This window comes from Alligator mississippiensis, chromosome 2 (assembly GCF_030867095.1).
Source record: "Alligator mississippiensis isolate rAllMis1 chromosome 2, rAllMis1, whole genome shotgun sequence".
Classification (NCBI taxonomy): domain Eukaryota; kingdom Metazoa; phylum Chordata; order Crocodylia; family Alligatoridae; genus Alligator; species Alligator mississippiensis.
In genome coordinates, this window is record NC_081825.1 from 195,267,155 (window position 1) to 195,285,798 (window position 18,644).

Here is an 18,644-nt window from a genome sequence, read left to right on the forward strand (position 1 = left end):
GGGGCTACCCATGCAGCCCTCAACAGCTTTGCCAGTTTGCCAAAACTCGGTAAGTGGCCCTCAACCCGAAATAATTGCCTGCCCCTGGTCTAGACGGTCAGTGGCACAGACGTTGTCGCTCCTGCTAGAATTTAGGAGTCGGATAGTTACTTGAATCTAAGATGACCCTCCAATAATTAGATTCTATGCATGGAAAATGTATAGATTTGTTATAATTTCCCATGTATAGAATACAGTTATTGGAGGATTCTTTAATTCATGCCTCCACTGCTGCAGGAAGTCAAGCAGTGAGGGGGGAAGCAGTTTGCCCCCTGCCACCCTACCACATTTGGCTCCTGGCTCCCATCCTATGGCCTCAGGCCCCCCTTCCCCCTCTAACCCACTTCACCTTTGCTCCAAGCTAGCAGGCTCTGTCCCCGTTCTAGCTTAGGCCACAGAGAACCCCAAGCTGGCCCCCATAGCAACCACGTAGGCTGCATGCCGCTGCTGTGGGGCCAGGCAGGGGTCATGCTTAATGCTCCAGGCTGCAGCATGGACAGAGCCTGCTGGCACAAAGCAAGGGTAAAAGGAGAGGGAGAGAGGCAGGCAGGGTGCAGAGGCTGTGTGAGGGGCATGAGGGGGAAGGGGCTGCATGGGTGAGATGGCAGGGTGCAGAGGTAGAAGGAAAGGGGCAGGCAGCAGCTGTGACTATAGATCCAACCCCAGGTAGAGGCTGCATCTTCAGTTGCAGTAGCAACTCGCCCCCCACCCCTGCGACCCTTGTACTTAATTTTAAGATGAGGAGCTTCCCTCCTCAACCTTAGAATCTAGTAAATACTCTGTGCCATAAACCTGTCAATGTTTAATCCTTAGTTTAGTGTCCAGCCAGCTTATGAATTTTTGTTCCCAAACTTGCCTTTTGAAGATGTTTGATAGATTTCCCTTGAGCACAAGGATGGTGAGCTCAGAGAGGAAGTGGTTATTCTGAGAAGTGTGCCCCTAATGGCATGTGCACGCCTTCATCCTTTTCTACTCCCAAGGTAGTGACCAGGGGGCAGGGCACCTACCAAGGGGCAAGGCTACCCTTCTGGCCCCTGACAGCTCGCCAAAACTCATTAAGTGGCCCTCCAACCAAAATAATTGCCCTCCCCTGAATTAATGGCATGATGGGAACCAGCCACAAAGTTGTTATGCATTTTTTGTAATAACTTTGTGGCTTATTCCTTGTTTTATCACACCATTGATTGTATTAATGTGGTCAGATAACAAATTAAGATGTGATAAACTGGTTAAACACATTTTAAATGTAACATGTGCCAGGGGCCTCAGTGTCATCTGTTACCAGCATTCTTGTTACGTGTCCCTGTCAGTCAGCTCTGTTTTCTGTGATGGTTTATGGCTTTTGGTTTGTTTCATATCGGTTGTTCCTTGTTACTTTGTGCAATTTATCGCGCCAACCATTTGGAAGAAATTTAACAGATATACAGGGGTCTGAAGAAGGCACGCAATATCTCAACAGTCATCACTGATGAAGAAATTCTCCAGCTCAAGTGTGCATGTACCCATCAACAATGGATTTGTTTCTGGACTACCATTTTAAGAAAACCATAGTTACCCTAAGTTAAGAACTTTCTTTTTTTTTAACCAGAGAAAACCCTTAATCATTCTTAGCAGGGGTCAAACAATAATAATTGTTCATGGAGCATTTAAACAGAACAGGTGACAGAAAATTAGGAATAATCTGATGGCACCTGAGAGTTTCTATTATCATCTAAACCTCTGTAGATATTGCTGAAAGATCAATAAAATTCCTGCCTTCTTTTGACATACTTCTCCCTTTATAGTCTGTGTACATTTTAGAGATAATACCAAAGAATTAGAAGAACAAGGAAACTGAAAAGCTGATAAAGTCAAATAAATGAAAATGAATAAAAAGGGAACAAGTATAACCTCAATTATCCAAACCCCTTTGAAAAAAAATATGCTGAAAAAAACCCAGCTGAATAGCTGAATTCTTTGAGATAAGTTAAATAGTTGGTAGTTACTGTGCTAAACTTGGTAGAGATGCAATACTGTAGTTAAGGTTAAAAAGAGAATAGTTTGTTATTCAATAATAACAATTACAAATTCTTAATGAAATATATTGTTTGGATACCAGAGGGTTCAGATAATGAAGCTGGGATAATCAAGTACTAGGAATTGTAGTACTTTTGCACGTATTATGCTAAATATCAAGATATTTAACCTCCACACTAAAACAGCAAAATGTTACATGCTTTAAAATACATTATATAGCAACATCAGAGGGAAACACTAATGAATTCAACACCTTGGACACATCATTGATGATCACGAACCCCTCCTGAAAAATAACCCATAAACTTGTCCTGGCTTACAGGTAGCACCCCTCTCCCCCACCTCAATGTCTCTATCCAACAACAAACTATCCAACTCCAATTCTCACCAAACCACGAAGCCTTGCTACAGACCCAGACACCAGCTGTGCCCCATTATCAACACTTACCACACCATCACTGGACCAAAAAAGTGTGAATCAAAACACCCAGGGTTCATTTACCTACTCCTTTGCCAACATCATATATATGCGGTCACTTGCTTACAGATCTCCTCTGCTCTCTACATTAGACAGATGGGTCAATCTCTCTATTTGAAAAAATGAAAAGTGATTTGGTATCAGATCCAGAAAGACACAAAAGCCTGTGGCAGAGCACTTTAACCTTGCTAGACATTCCATCGTCGACCTTGGAGTAGCTGTTCTTATAAAAAAAACTTAAAAAACTGACTTGAACAAGAAGTTACAGAACCTAGTTAGAAACTACTTTCTGAAAGTAATAATAGTGCCTGAAAAAGTAGGCTGTCACCTATGAAAGTGTATGCCTCTCTAAACCAGTTGCTCTCTAAGGTGCCACCCTGCCCTGTCTTTTACCTATGAGATGGTTTTATTGCAGTAACCAATTTATTGTTGGGTATCACCTCAAGTAGCACTTCATTGCTATTACCATCCTTGGACCAGGACTTTCCTACTGACTTTGCTCTGGAGAAGGAGCTTAGAAGAGCTAGATCCTACTTTTTGACTGGGGTCTGGTACCCAAATATAACATCCAGACACCTCCAACAGTAGCAGGAGACATCATGGCCTTAGAAGGAACAGCGTATACAGTATGATTCTATCTGGATGGGAAGAATTAGTCCCATTATGTATTAGCTCTGTTCATTCTAAAGGCAGTCAATGAGAAAGAGTCCACTGAAGAGAAAATCTGCAGAAAAATACTTGGCAGAAAAGTCTTGTTAATTTGTGTGCTTAGCCTCCCTGTTCCCCAAAGGACACGTTGTAAAGCCTTCAGCATAAACAAATGGACTAAATAGGAAGAATATTGTATAAATAACAGTTGGTAACTTTTTAAGGCTGTGGTCTTGACTAACCCAGTTCAGGTTGGGTAGGCAGCCTTTAGGATCCAGTTGCCACTGCCTCTTTCCCCCCCACTCATACCTGCTGACACCACTGTTTTTCCCCACCTGCTGCTGAGGCTTTTGCCCATGCTGGCACAGGGAAAGCAACTTCTGCCAAGGCCCCCCCAACCACCAAATGCCACCAAAGTCCCATGTCTACAGACCACATCAAAAGGCTCTGCAGGCTAAATCCAGCCCATGGGCTGTAGGTTGCCAACCCCTGTTCTATAGTGTTACCTAGCTCAGAGTTTATCTATTTTATGGGCTACCCTGTTTTTGGTAGGCTAAATTAGCTTTAGCTGTGCTCTCTGTTGTCAAAACTCTTTAAGAAGTAAACTATATGGAAGACATACTGTTCTGCTTTCTAGGACATCTAGCATTGCAGCATCAAAGTGGTTCCCAGACTGGCATCCTGAGGACCCTTAGGGGCTTCATGAAAATGTATGCACTCTCTTTTAGGAGTCTGCTAAATCTCTGGTTTGGGAGATTGCTGTAGGAATTTCTTTATCTAACATTTATGGTGAAAAATCAGTCACAAAGTGGGAGAAGCTGCAAAATTTCCTGAAGATTGTTAATCTCCAATAGTCTCTATCCCTCTGGAAGCTCACTTCATAATTGGGAAAACTTCAAAATGAGAATCTATGTGCTTTTTACCAGGTATAATGAGCTGCACTGTCTGTAAATAATTGATGGTCTTGAAGTGATGCCAGAAGTGGACTGGGAATGCTGGGATGGAAAGAAGGATAATATGCTCATGTTAGTTTGGCTTGCCTCACCCAGTGATTTATAATTACTGATGGCAGCATAGCCAGGTATTCAAAAGCATCTCTTCACAAGGGAATTGAAACACTTCCCCTTTTAATTACAGCCATGTTTTCAAATAGCATCTGATCTCACCTTCAGTAGTAATGCCAGTACCTCCACTCGTTCTTGTTGGATCTCTCTCTCTCCAAATTGGCCTTATATAATTTTTTAATGATTAAATAGTGCCCCTGTGTAAAGTTCATACAGTTTGGAAAGACTTTATGTGAGCACATACCAAAAGGAATGTAAATTTATCATCTTTGGTTTTAATTCTACAAGATGCTGTACATCCCTACTAAGTATAGAGAAACTAGAGATCTGACAGTCTCTGACAATGTTGTCACCAGATATAAAGAGTGCCAATTCTTAGTATCTGGTAATTTTTTTAAGCCTACTAGGCCAACCATACTAGCAGTATTCTGTTAAGAATAGCCTTAGTTAGTGGAGCCAAAAGTAAACTTACTAATTAACATATTCATATTTACATCCTTAAGTTAAAGCATTTGCATTTTAACAATTAATGCAAAACCAAAGCTAAACAGTATGCAAGATGGTGCTCGCGCCTGTATGCAACAATGTTGAACACACAAGTTACTGAGCATTTAATACAGTATAATTCAATTGTTCTTCCAGGGAGATCAGTGAAGAGTGAATGTGTAGTATAAAGTAAGGACCTACCAAAATCTCATTTTCACGATTTTTTCAGAAACTGCAATTTTGGGCAGGCCCCACAAAAAACCAAGGGGTCCACATTTTTAGCAACTCCCTGGAGAAAAAGAAAAAACTCACTGAAAATAAAATGCTGGATCCCTCTGGGGAGCCAGCAATCCTTGTGGCCGCTGTGGCCTGGCTGCACAGCCCACCGGGAGGGGTAGGGGCACTGCCAGCATGGCAAGATGGCTGCTGGCCCTGCCCCTTGCTGCCTATTGGCTGTAAGGGCTCTGTCATATGGCCCTGCCCCTCGTCACCAATCATGAGGGGGTGGCTAATCAGCATCAAGGGGCAGGGCTATATGATGGACAGCCCTCACAGTGGCAAGGGGTGGGGCCACTGGGGCCCCTCAGCCAATCAGAGGTGGGGGAGGGGACCTGCTATGCTCCATCTGCAAAAATGGCTGCAAGTCTGGGCATCTGCCTGTGAAATCAGATGGCAGCCACCTCCATTTCAGCAGACCCCTAAGTTTAAATTTTCTATTGAAATTGCTACATTTTATTACGAGCCAGCAGCATGCCCTTGTTCCAGGAAGGCTAATGGCATCCTGATTGCATTAGTAGGAGCAGTGCAGTAGATCAAGGGAAGCGATTCTTTCCCTCTATTCAGCACTGGTGAGGCCACATCTGGAGTAGTGTGTCTAGGTTTGGGTCCCCCCACTACAGAGAAGATGTGGACAAATTGGAGAGAGTCCAGTGCAGGGCAACAAAAATGGTTTGGGGGCTGGGGCACATGACTGATGAAGAGAGGCTGAGGGAACTGGGTGTATTAAGTGTGAAAAAAGAGAAGACTCAGGGGGGATCCCTTAACAGCAGCCTTTAACTACCTGAAGGGGCGTTCAAAAGAGGATGGAGCTAGACTGTTCTCAGTGGTAGCAGCTCACAGAACAAAACAATGGTCTCAAGCAGCAACAAGACTTTTGGCAAGATAGCAGGGAAAAAAATTCTCACTAGGAACGTCATGAAGCCCTGGAACAAGTTACCCAGAGAAGTTGTGGAATCTCCATCCTTGGAGGTTTTTAAGACCCAGCTAGACAAAGCCTTGGCTTGGATGATCTAGTTGGAGATGGTCCTACTTCGAGCAAGGGGTTGGACTAGACCTCCTGAGGTCTCTTTCAACCGTAATTTTCTATGATTCTATGTATACTCGAATAAATCATTGTTGGGGATGCTGTTTGTGTGTTAAAATGATGCGGCTGTAACAGGAGAATTTGGCACTATATTATATATGAAAAAAATACGTTTTCCAAAATGACCCATGCAAAGGTGTTCTCTAAGAAAAAACTAACTCGGAGGTTCCTCTCGTAATGATTTAGATGGGCCAAATATAATGAATTACATTGAAAATGCCCTGTAACAGAATGTTTAATACTAGGTTTAATATGGAAAAGTTACATCAATCAGTTAAATAATGTATCTCTAAATACAGATACATTTAGCTATCATCTGCAGGGTGAATGAAAAACACATATCTAGGCTTATTATATTATATTGACTATGCAGAAGTTAAACATCTGTTTGGTATTAAAAGCCATGCACTTTTAAAACCAGTTTTGTTTACTGTTTGCATAAGAAAACATCCTGGTAATAACTGTGTAGCAAGTATAGACTTCCTGATAAGCCTATCCCTTTCCCCAGCCCTGCCCAAACCTTAAGATTCAATGTACTTTAATAGTAATGGATTGCATGCCATATGTACCAGCCAGGATGTACATCTTGATAAAATGGGTATACACTCTGTGTGTTATGAGAGAGTTAAGCCTATTAAAATATGGGACATGTAGAGATGCCGATATTCCAGTGACAATATTATAATACACTTATTCAAGGAATGCGTAGGTTTTCTTGTTCTTTTCTTTTAAGGTAGTATTAAAACATTTCAGTTATTTACCTCTAACACAAGTGGTTTTACATGATTTATGGTATGTGTGTATGTATGCATGATTTATTAAGGCAGGAGAAACTGTACACCAGCCAGTTTGAAACTTTTTTAAAAAAAAAACAACTTTAATTACCCAGAAGTTTTACATACAAAGAATAAATGAATTATGATCTTACTTTTCCAAAAAAAAATTAACATCTAACATTGGTGCAGGCTTTTAAATTATATAAAATCTGCTGTGGTAAGTCTGACATGTTTTTAAACATGAATCCTGAGTAAGAGTGGAAAAATATAGCATCATTGACTAGAAGAATAAAATCCTTTCAAAATTAAAATAACTGAACAGGTCTTTATGTTCTACCACAGAACAATAAGGCAATAGATGATGATGGCCTTGTAATCAACAAAATATTGTGAATACCCACTGCAAACCTGAATATTTTTAGCAAAAATAAAAAGGCAGATTATGCATAAGTTTTAAAAAAAAGCATCAGAAATAGATGCACCTGGGATTATTTAACCACAAAAATCAGAACTTAGTTTCTGTGTTAAAGTCACTGAATGGTGAAACCAATCTGAGATAACTACATTAAGCAAACACTATGTAGACACCCCAAAATAGGTTTGTACTGCAATGTTAATATGGTGTCCCAGATAGGCAGACACTTCTGTCACATTTGCATCCAAAAACTATATGAAATCCAAATCTCAAAATATTATTAGGATCCACCCAATATTTCTGTGTTAAGAAAAAATTCTGGCTGCTTTGGTAACTGAAGTCACTGAAATTTCAAAATTGTAGGTACCTCATGGAAAATAAGAGCACTATATTCAGCAAGGCAGCATCATATCAAGGTATTTTTACACCAACTAGGGCACAAAAAACTTTGCATCATGGTATACAATATTCAGTCTTCGAATAACGTTTTCTATGTTCCATGTGGTGAAAGTGCATAGGAGTGGGGTTCTGCTGGAACAGCAAGAATCCTCTCACAGTATTAAGGCCTTTCAACTTTGTGAACTGCGTCAGTCTGAAGTCAGCACAGTGAAAAATGAAAATCTGGTTTCTGACACTGTACTGCGCACCATCAGAAGCCATCTCAACAAGTTCTCTCTTCTAGCTGTCGTTCATCTTCTTCATCTGCTTCCTCAATAACCTGAATGTCATCTGTTTGAGGTAATGATGTATTCTCTGTCTGAAGTTTACTCACTTCAGATTTACTTTTTTCTTCTTCTTCTTCAGTTGCTTTCTTCCATATCTTGTGATTTTTACTAAGATGGTGCATTAGCTGACAAAATATTCGCCGTCTGCCTTTTTTCCTTTGTAGTTCTGTAAAAGTAAAAGGATGTCTGGTTCTTATCCTAGTCAGAATCCAATATAGGGTGGGTGAATGCTACAGCGATCAAACCTGACTGCTACTTCATACAATGGCTGTAAGTTTTGAAGTCAAACTAACAAGTAAAAATGGACACTTTTAACAAACATTGAGATTGTATCTTTACATATCAAAATCTTAAAAGAAATTAGAAGATTAAGTCAGTCCTAATTGAGGTTCTCTCCTGATTTTAAATCAAAATTTTTGTTTTTTTCCTGCTTACAGCTGTATACACATGTTCAAATCATCCAGCAGAACTCTCCCAGGTTTGTTTTCTTGACAGAAAAACCAACCTGTACAGAAGTTCAAGCAGAGAAGCACAGCTCCTGTGCTGCTGACCCTGGGCTCCCAGGGTTCCCTAGAGCAGTGGTTCTCGAGCATTTTTGTACCAGGACCCATTTGGAAACACTGATGGCCAGTCCCTGGCCCTCACCCACAACCCCCCAACCCTCCTGCAGGGGAAAAACCATGATTTCCCACATTGTTCTCCTTTAAAGGGGAAGCCATTTTTTAAATTGGTTCATGACCCTTTCATATATTCTTGTGACCCACTTTTGGGTAGCGGCCCATGGGTTGAGAAACACTGCCCTAGAGCATGTGTCCCAAAGAGCTTTGCAGGCTTCTTTTTCTGCCCAGTGATAGTGAACACAAGCAAGGGCATGGGTCAGCAATAATTAGCTCGCTGCCTCAGGACCACACCCCTGAGGAACTCCAGGTCAAAATCCCGCTCTCTCTCACTTGCTCTGGTGAGGCTTTCTTTGACAAGCTCAAAATCTTCCCTGTTAGGAAGCCGTGCTTCCCAGAAAGAAGTTTACCAGGTCAGGGAAGGGAGGGGGTGGGCCTGTGCCCTTCCGGAGCACAGACCTCTCCAAACCAGATTCCAACCCAAATGCAGCCAGACATGGACCTGCAATTCCAACCACCTAAGTGCTGCAGTTGGGGCTGGGGTTGTCTTCGTCCAGAAGGTGGGCTGGCTGGTTCTGATCTGTCCTGAACGGACCCCAGGTCACCAAAAAAGCCAGGAGCAGAACATGACCCTTATGTTCTTCAGTGCTGGACTTTTTCAGCCTTAAGCATTCAGGGGATATGTTCTGCTCCCTGCATGACAGGGACTGATATGGCCTCTCCCTGGCCCTGGGGGAAGAGTTTCACTCACAGTTTCACCTGAGAGAACAGGGACTCTCCCTGGAGAAACATCTGTCCAGTTTATATAGTACATATATGTATACACTAAGTAGCCTATGTGAAAATGCAATAGTGAATGTTTGTGAAGCATAATTTCAACTAATATTGCCATATGCAAATCCATTTGACGAAAATCCTATATACTAGCTTAATCTTACTTGGACTAAGATCATCTTCCATTTCTTCATCTTCACTCTCCATTTGTGCTCCATCATCATCTTCAGCACTTTCTGCATCATCTTCCTCATCCACCCACTGGCCTGGAAGCAAGCCAGCTGCATCATATGAATTACAAAGGGGGCCAACAATATGAGTAATAAATGATTCCTGTAATTTTGCAAGTTGAGGAGAAGAACGGTCCATGAAGGGGCTAATAGGCAGTCCAAGGCTTGCTTCTTCATCGCCCTGAAAATATTAAAAATATAAAATTAACTTTTTTTTTTAAACTGACTTATCCTCAAGTTGATGTTTTCCCTCTCTCTCAGAAACAATACATTTCAGCACCTACTATTCAGGATATAAATGGATTAAAAATTAGCTAAGATAACTTGCAATAAATAGGGCTAGATTGTGGGGCAAGACGGTACTTCCAGACAAAACGAGGAGTAAATCACTTTCATGTGTGGTACTGCTGGGTCGCTGCCCTGGGCGTGGGGGTGGAAGACTCCTGCACAGATGGCAGAGTTCTGACTGTGCTTACTGAGCTTGTGGAGAAGCAATCTGCTATTGACCAGACATGGTACCAAGATACTTCCCCCCAAGAGAGGGAAGGAAAAGGGAAGGGTATGTGATTTTCTGGGTAAGAAAAGATTCTTATAAATTTACTGAATTGAAAAGAATAATTGTTCATGATAGTGCTAAGAGAATTCTGCCTCACAATTCAGATACGACTTGGTACCATTGGAGTTTCTGTACAGAGGACTTTTTTAACAGTGCACACTAGTCTAGAAAGGCTTACAATTCACCTTGGTACTTCTGCCTAAAATAATCCACTCGTGGTTATGTCAAAGACAGACAAGCAAATGAGGACAGCTAACTGCACAGAGAAAATGTAAAGCTGATATTAAAAGGGCCATGAAACACACAAAACAACAAGATGGAAAAACAAAAATAATAATTGTTTTTCTCTAATTACTTTCAGTTATGGCAATCTTAGTTGACATTTGTAAGAACAAATCAGTCATTTTCAGACTATATAAATCTTAAATGACTGGTGACTAAATATATTAGTAATGTTTCCTCAATCAAATGTTATTTATCTTTAAATAGCATTATTCAGAGATAAGCATTTAGGTTCGCAATATTAAATAAAGCTTGTATTAACTAAAGCTTTTCCTGCACTTTAAATCTACCTTTATTTTTCAAAAAACTCACTGCAAAGTCATTACTGACTATTTTAGGATCCATTAGAAGTTCTATGTTCTCTCTGCCACCTTTAAACCAGTAGTTAATTCACAAATATTGTTCCCAGTATTGCACTGATATCAGAGGTAAAGGTGGTACACATATATGAATTTTGACCTAAAAGGATTCTATGCAACTAAGTTACAACACTGATCAAATTCTTCATCAATGTGCTTTATCAACATAAAATGGCTTTTTGATGGAACAACAGTTTGAAAAGACTTTCAGCTTCTGATGAAATTTTTTAGCTTTTTGGCAACAAAATGGAAAAAAAAATTAAATCTTTGTTTTCTCCCCTACCTTTCTCTCCCCTTTTCTCTTTCCTCCTTCCAGTTTGATGCTGGAAATGGAGAAAAGTAAGACGGAAAAAAGGAAAATGAGAAAGAGCTCGTGTAGGGAAACAGACTGAAAACGCAAATGTTCTGTGGAAAACTTCAATTTTTTTTTTTTTAACCAACTCTCCAGATATTTACCAGAAATAAGCACTCAAATATAGCACCTATGTACTTCAAATCAAGTAAAGCAGGGAGCCCCCAAAGGAGGTTACATATGCAGTTTACCACCAAGGTTGAATTTATTAAGAAATGCACAGAATTTATAAAAATGTACATATTCATCAACCAAGTAAATTTATCTATTTGAGAAGTGGACTAAATTGGTAGGAGATTTTTTTGAAGCTTCTAAGTCAATCAATAGAAAGTAAAATAAATAAACTACCTATAGAAAAGTTACTTGAAAATACAGCAGATGAAGCAAGAAATAGTTTTTCTAAAAGGGTTAAAAAAAAAGAATAATTCTTAACTAGTAAATCCTTTGTAGCGTTATCCCTCTGCCATTTACTTAAAAAAAATTCATACTTTCCATACCCACCTGCTCATAAAATTCATTAACAATGCCTTCGGTCCATTTCAGATGCAGATCTCTACTTTTGGCTGGGCCATTAATATCTGCAAGTTTGATGCATATCTGACACACCAGCAAGCGATCATTCTCATTGCTCCATTCTATACCAGGGCTGTTTATATCACTGGCCTGTTTAAGCAGACATTTTAAGATCATGTTGAACACTCATGTAAATAGCAGCTAAACATTAATGCTAACACTTTTTTCAACCTGTGCACAATATTGCACTTTTATACTAAAGTTTCTGTATCATTTTATGGCTTATGTTATCAGAGAAGATAGTTTTGTTTTGTTTTTTCCAAAAAACACAATTATGGGATAGTACCAGCAGCAGCAGGTATCCACCTTGGACGATAAAGAAATCAGAACAAATTGAAACAATAATATTATCAGTTTCCTGTACAGTTATTACATTCCACTATTATCAATCTTAATATACCTTTTCCCCTTTGTTACACTTTATTTCTCTCAAAGTCATGATTTTCATGTATGTTCAGCAATGCTCAATTCTTTTCTAAACATAACTCTACTCTGAAGTTCTCATCTAGAAAATGTTTCTGATTGAAAGGCTAAGTGCAGGATATCAACTTTCCAATTATGTGCAAATTAAAGAGGTTATTGTAGATATTAAATTAATGAATACACACTATCATTAGGAAACTAATTGTCCAAAGTTTTTGAGCTGGGTGGGTGGGTGGGCAAGTGTGTGTGTCTGTGTGTGTTAAAATACTTTAAAGTATAATCATTAAGTTTCTACTGACAGGTAAGCATGTCAGAATGGAATAGTATGTTATTACTTTTGAATACACTAAAAACAGCTTGATTTAAAGGTTCTGAGTATAACGAATTGTATAAGATACTTTAGTTGCCTTTCCTACTACTGTATTGATATCTGCAATTCTAAGTTATTAAAATTTAACTTATTAACAGCAATACATATTGAGCAATAAATGCTGACTGTATTTATTTCTGTAACAAACCTTGGCATTAAATTCAGCAAGAAAATCAAAATGCTTCTTGAGATCTGTGGCAAGGATTGCTTCAATCACTAAGAAACGAAACCGTTTGAATTCCACATGATCAAGATTAGATAAGAAATTATACTCTGGTTGAGATAAGAAGAGACTCCAAGCAGCGGCAGCATGATGATTTTCTAGGACTGATCTGTCATTGTAGAGCACAGCCTACAAAGAAACAAACAGGAAAGGGGAAAATAAACTTTTGAAATTGCAATTAAAAGTGTAAACACTAAATAATGACAATCAATATCAATTTGTGCCAGGAAGCTGATCCAACATCTCTCCCAATTTATACCTTTGGTCAGTAAGAGTTGTCACCCCCAAAAAAGCCTTGCTTCCAGGTCATTTCCTAAACCATCACGATTACAACAATACCCCAACCCTACTAAATAATGACAAGACAGTTTTGTTCAAGAAAAATGTCGAAGAAAGCATTATTTTGCTTTTGTATTGTAATGACTGAACTCAGGAGAAGAAAAAGATACAGAATAAAAACTAAATATAAAGATGAAGATATATTTTTAGGAAAAAAACATTTTGCATTTAGGTTTATTTTGTATCTACTAATAATTTTTATTTTCTCTTAAAACATTACTTTGAAGTGAACAGTTTGATTAACATCTTTTTCTGTATGAATTATTTGCCAGTTTACAACAATTCCTTTCTAGTCTACTTGCATTTCAGCTCGGTGCATAGCAATCAATTACTAAAAATGAAATGCGACTTGGGGACGGGGGTCTATATTTGGATAGATTATTTTAGTGGTTAAACTGGGATATACTACATGGTAAGATTATGAAGAGATGCAGCATTTTTGAATGCTGGAGCTTTATTATATGTAAATCTTGGAAATACTAACAAGTTCAAGACAGGTTTTGTTAGAGGACCTTCTTGGGTCTCCAAGAATACACGCACTGTGGTATATCATCGATTACCAGAAAGCCGATGCAGCTTTGTTGCCAGTTTGTAAATAAAATGACCACCAACAAGTGTCAATGCTCCAAAAAAGACAGTAAAGGTCTAAAAATAATTTTAAATACATTCAACAGGCTATAATTCTTTTTCATACTGTAGAAATCATCACCTTTACATTAACTTTCTGAACATAATGTCTAATCAAAATACCCCTTCTACCCCTTAATTAAGCATAGGTTTTTAAGATAATTGTCCATTTGGATTAATTAACACTTGTGAGATGCAAGGTATTTTTGATTGCCAAACTTAGAAAAAAGTGCGTTTGGAACATATGTAGGCTCCTGGATATCCACATATGTTCCAGAAGGTTGCGGCCCTGTCCCAATTAGTTCTTTCAACCACGGCCATAGCAACTGTAAACATTTAAAAAATGCTTGTCACCTATACTCTTACATTTTTCCTTGTTTTAACCTGGGAAAAATATTGATCTCAGTGTATTCTGGCTCACAGCTGCTTCTGGTCTACTCCAGGGATGCTCAACCCCTAGCCCACAGGCCAGATCCAGCCCCAGGCACCACATCATCCAGCCCACAGGGCTCCCCATGAGTCTATGGGGACCCTCATGGGCTAAATGGGGCATACAGGGCCTGATCCCAGCACATGGGGATGGCGAGGAGGGTGGAGGCAGTGCAGGGCCCTGAAGGATCAGATCCATGGCTCATGATCCATCAACTTTGTGGCAAAGCTCCTGTCAGCAGAAGTTAGTAATGATTCCAATTATCAGGAACAGCTATTTGAGTTAGGTGTGAATAATCACCATGAGTAGATTTCACATACGAGCTGACATTGTGTACCCAAGACTGAGTCAGCTGCTTCTCTGAATGGTTTCTTCCAATTCTGAAGTTTCAAAACTTCAGAAGAGACAAAACTTTAGAACAAAATTTATGAAGCAAAATAATGGCACAACTTTTCTTTCAGCAACAGGAAACAGGCAATCAGGTAAGTGGAATACATCATTTAAAGAAATGTCCCTGGTTTGAGTAAGGTAGCCAAAAAACCAGGGGGTCAAGTGTTTGAGTAATAGCATTCCCATCTGACCAGACCAAGGAAGAATGCAAATCAATGGATTTTAGGAATAAAAGGAAAGAACTCTTAGTATAAAGGGTTTTTGCCCTCCTACTTAGACAGAGATCATGGCAGAAGAGAGAACATTTTCACCAAATGGTGACAGACCCCCAAGAGCACACCTTAAAAAAATGGAAGTTTTGCAAGTTTACAGAGATGAGCTGAAATCTCTACATAACCTCAACATGCCTAGAACTTTTTTCTCAATGTCTTCTCTCAGTAAAGGCAGCTGCAGCTCTATGCTCCCCATATTGCTGATAGCCTGGTGTGATGAATGGTCTTGCTGCTGCTTAAGGTAAAAAAGTAACTCTCAGAAGCCTAGTAGTTTCTCATTAGCTGCATTAATGCTTGCAGAAGCAAAGAGGAAGAGAATCCCATAAGTTAAAAATTCAACACCTTTAAGCCTCTCCTAGATTATGGACTTGTGAACAGAGAAGAATGACATGGCACTAGACAGTGGGGTTAATGAATGCATGGGTGCCCTCGGTATGATGTAGGGGTCACATTGGTGCCTACAGGTGTATTATACACCAGAAAGTGTCCTCAAGTAAGATCTGTATATCTTTGCTTGTGCATTATTAAACAGGTCCCTTCTCAAAATGTTAAGATCTGAACCATGAGAGCAGCATCTGAACAAGCCATACTGAGTGCAGGAAAGAAGCTAAAAGATGTGTAAAGAGCATTAAACTAATTCAAGATTTACAAAAGAGTGAACAAAAGCTTAACATGGCCATCACGATTCATTTCCTAAATTTAAAAAAAAATTGCGATGCTATTATTTATTTAACCTCTAAATCAATGTTTATAAAAAATAACAGTAACTCAAGGCCACTCACCGTGACTGAAAAAATCTAGAAATCAATTGCAGTTTGGCACTGGAGAGACAAGTAATGGTAAGTAGAGTAAAACACTGAATACTAATTGGGACCAATGCTTGTGTGGTTATGAAAACAGGCAGTTGATCAGGAACCCTAAGATTTAACTTCTAGCTGTGTGTTCCTGTAGCACTACAACAGTAGCAAAATCACTGCAACTTTAACTCTCTTTCATTCAGGGTTTCATTTATGGCTATTTGGCTCATTGTATCACTACAGGAACATATAGAGATAACAGCTGCAGCATAAGAGCTGAGGCAAACTCCTGAAAGCAACTCCCTTCCTCCTTTTGAAGCAGTTAGAAGGTCTGTTCATCCATAGCCAGAGATTGCATTTCAAAGAACGTATCAGGAACTTTATAAAGGTATTTTTTTCAAGGTTACACACACAGCATAAAATTTCCTGATAAAAAAAGAACAGGAGTGCTTTGCAGAACTTTAAGAGAAGGAAAGAAACCGTAGTGCAGAAACACAGCACAAGAGGCAGTTGATTTGGCATTCAATGACCTACTGTACCTCAATCTTTCTGTGATTCATGAATATGTCTGCATATCTCCAAAACACAAATAAAGAAAACACAGGAAAATCCCTGCAGAAGTATGCACGTGACAAAGCTCACATTTATCACATTAATCTCCTCTAGAGATAATATTTATATAAAGCATATAGAAATATAATCGCACCTGAGCAGAATATACAGGATCACCTGAAGTGTTAGTGCTGGCTAATGACATTACAATAATTCAGTGGCTGGCAAGGTTTTGGAGCCACATGCCAGATCAACCCAGCTCAGGTCCCAGGTGAACTAGTGCTCCTGACCTGACCCGTCTGCCACCGCTCCTCCCTGCCACGGCACGGGCAAAGCACTTCAGCCGTCCAGCCACCATGTGGGCAAAACTACTATCTGGCTGCTTGGCTGTGGCACGGTGTGTACAACACCCCTCACCCCACCTAGCCTCCCAGCTAGAACCCAGCATATGCAATGCCACCAGCTCCACAGGCTGGAGCCAATGGGCCCTATGCTGCCAACCCCTGCATTGATGATTCAAGATAAGACATAGTAATTCAGCCTATTTTCATTCTAAATCTCCAAGTACTAGATTTTCACAAGATCTGTCACCTGCTGCATGGCCCAAAGAGTAAAGTATTGTGCTGCCATCTAGAAATGTGATATCTTCTACGGGAGACCTGAGGAAGGGCAGTACATGGCTGAAAGCTTGTGAGATCTCTCCCCCAGCTATACAGTTGATCCAATAAAAGATACCACAAAACCTCTCTCACCTGTATATTTCCTGGGCCCACTGCAGCTATAACACCACTCTCACCCCATTTAGAAATGTGCAATTTATGTCCCTTTTATTTTTCAGCATGTCTTTTAAAGTATCATATACTGCAATCCTATTAGTGTCATCTCCATTAACAGTTTTGTAGCTGAAAACAACTCAGTGGAGTTTTCAGTATTTCTCAATGATTCAGTAATTTATTTGCACAAGATAAAATTGTTTCCCCCATAAAAATATGGTATATTTGATTTACTTTTTTCCATCAGAGAACTTATGATAAAAATGAAATTTCAGATTGACTGAGCTGCACAGCCCTGTTTACAAGTTTTGCTTTATATGTGAACACAAGGAGATGTTTTCTCTTCACATTATTTTTTTTTAATCTTAAAAATCTTCCATACCAGTTTAGTATCCTGTGTTATTGCAGTCATTTATAACCAGCAAGTAGAAATGGATCTAAAACCAGAATTTTGAGAGCTTTTACAACTGAATGTTTTAAAAAACAGTAGGAAGTAAGGGTCAAGGGCTCCAGGTCTTTCCGCTTTACACTGCTGTCTGAAGAACACTGAGTGCCCAAGTAGAAGGTGGAACAAAGACATAGGACGGAGGCATAGTTTATAGCTCAGAAATTCATCTAGTTCATCCTGTACATCTAGATAAGTGCTACAGTGCACATCACTCTTAAGGCACAACCAACTCTGCAGGGCAAAAGTTAAAACACTAATATCAATCATTAATTGACCTGTATAAATGCATAGCATATGGGTTATAAGATCACCAAAAACAGCCAGACATACTATAAATAAGAAATGCATAAGAATTCAGGGAACAATGGAGACGCACAAGGAGAAAAATACTCAAATATGGAAGTCAAGCAAGATGAAAGAGCAAAAAACTGTATCAAAAAGTCTGTGAAATCCTGAGTTGCTGTCCTACTAATAGACAGCAATAAGCTCCATAGAACCCCTGCCAGCTCGTGCCCCGCGCTCCTGCTGCCCTGCTCTGGGCCCCACTGGCCCTAGCCCTGGCCCCAGGACATTGGTGAAGTCCCCGCACTCCTGCGTACTTCCACTCCCCCCCAACCACTGCCGCTGCTTTCCCCACTTTCCTGCCCACCTGCCAGCCGGCCGCTCTGCACCACATGGCTCCCAGCTGCATGGCTGAACTGTGGGGCTCAGCAGGAGCTAGCCAGGTCCTGAGGACTGGGGCAATCCCAGTGGTCCTCCCCTTCTCACCTGAATTTCCTGCTCCAGCGCAGGTACAAACAGCCCCAGAAGCCCCTGGCTAGGCACTATTTCTCATAGTGCTACTTTTCATGCAGGTGGAGAAAGAAGTGCGACTGATGTGTGGAGTGGAAGACAAAAGAATATGTAAATGGTTTGGTGCCCTCCTTAGTGACTGATCACTTCACATTTTACGGTTGTGTCATGCAACTTTCCCATAATCCTTCCTGATGTGTAGGTGCCATTATCAGACCAGATTTACCTTAAGTTCTAAAGGCAGAGTTTTAAGGACTCACCTAAAGAAAAGGAGTGTGCCAAAGTACATTAGGGAAAACACTAGAGTGAACCAGAGATACTGTTTCTGACAATACAGCCCCTATTCAAAGTGGTGCAGGGGTTTGGAAGCCTGCTGGACCTCCCTCTAAGAGTGGACAACGCCATAGCCATAGCATCTAAAAAGCAATTTCTTTCATCTCCAGCTTCCTAAGTAA

At 40.0% G+C, this 18,644-nt stretch overlaps 1 protein-coding gene across 3 annotated transcripts in view; it reads right to left on the reverse strand.

Annotated features, from left to right (window-relative positions):
* Positions 1 to 6,950: 6,950 nt before the first annotated feature.
* The window catches only part of PDE3B (phosphodiesterase 3B), a 172,836-nt gene continuing 161,142 nt past the window's right edge, over positions 6,951 to 18,644 (reverse strand). For all 3 annotated transcript variants that reach the window (XM_059722646.1, XM_059722645.1, XM_019476969.2), the window contains 4 exons: positions 12,695 to 12,898; positions 11,682 to 11,843; positions 9,566 to 9,812; positions 6,951 to 8,176 (listed from right to left, as the gene is read on the reverse strand). In XM_059722646.1, the coding sequence (XP_059578629.1) occupies positions 7,947 to 8,176; positions 9,566 to 9,812; positions 11,682 to 11,843; positions 12,695 to 12,898 (843 nt within the window). In that variant the 3' untranslated portion in view covers positions 6,951 to 7,946. The remainder of the gene's footprint in view (positions 8,177 to 9,565; positions 9,813 to 11,681; positions 11,844 to 12,694; positions 12,899 to 18,644) is intronic.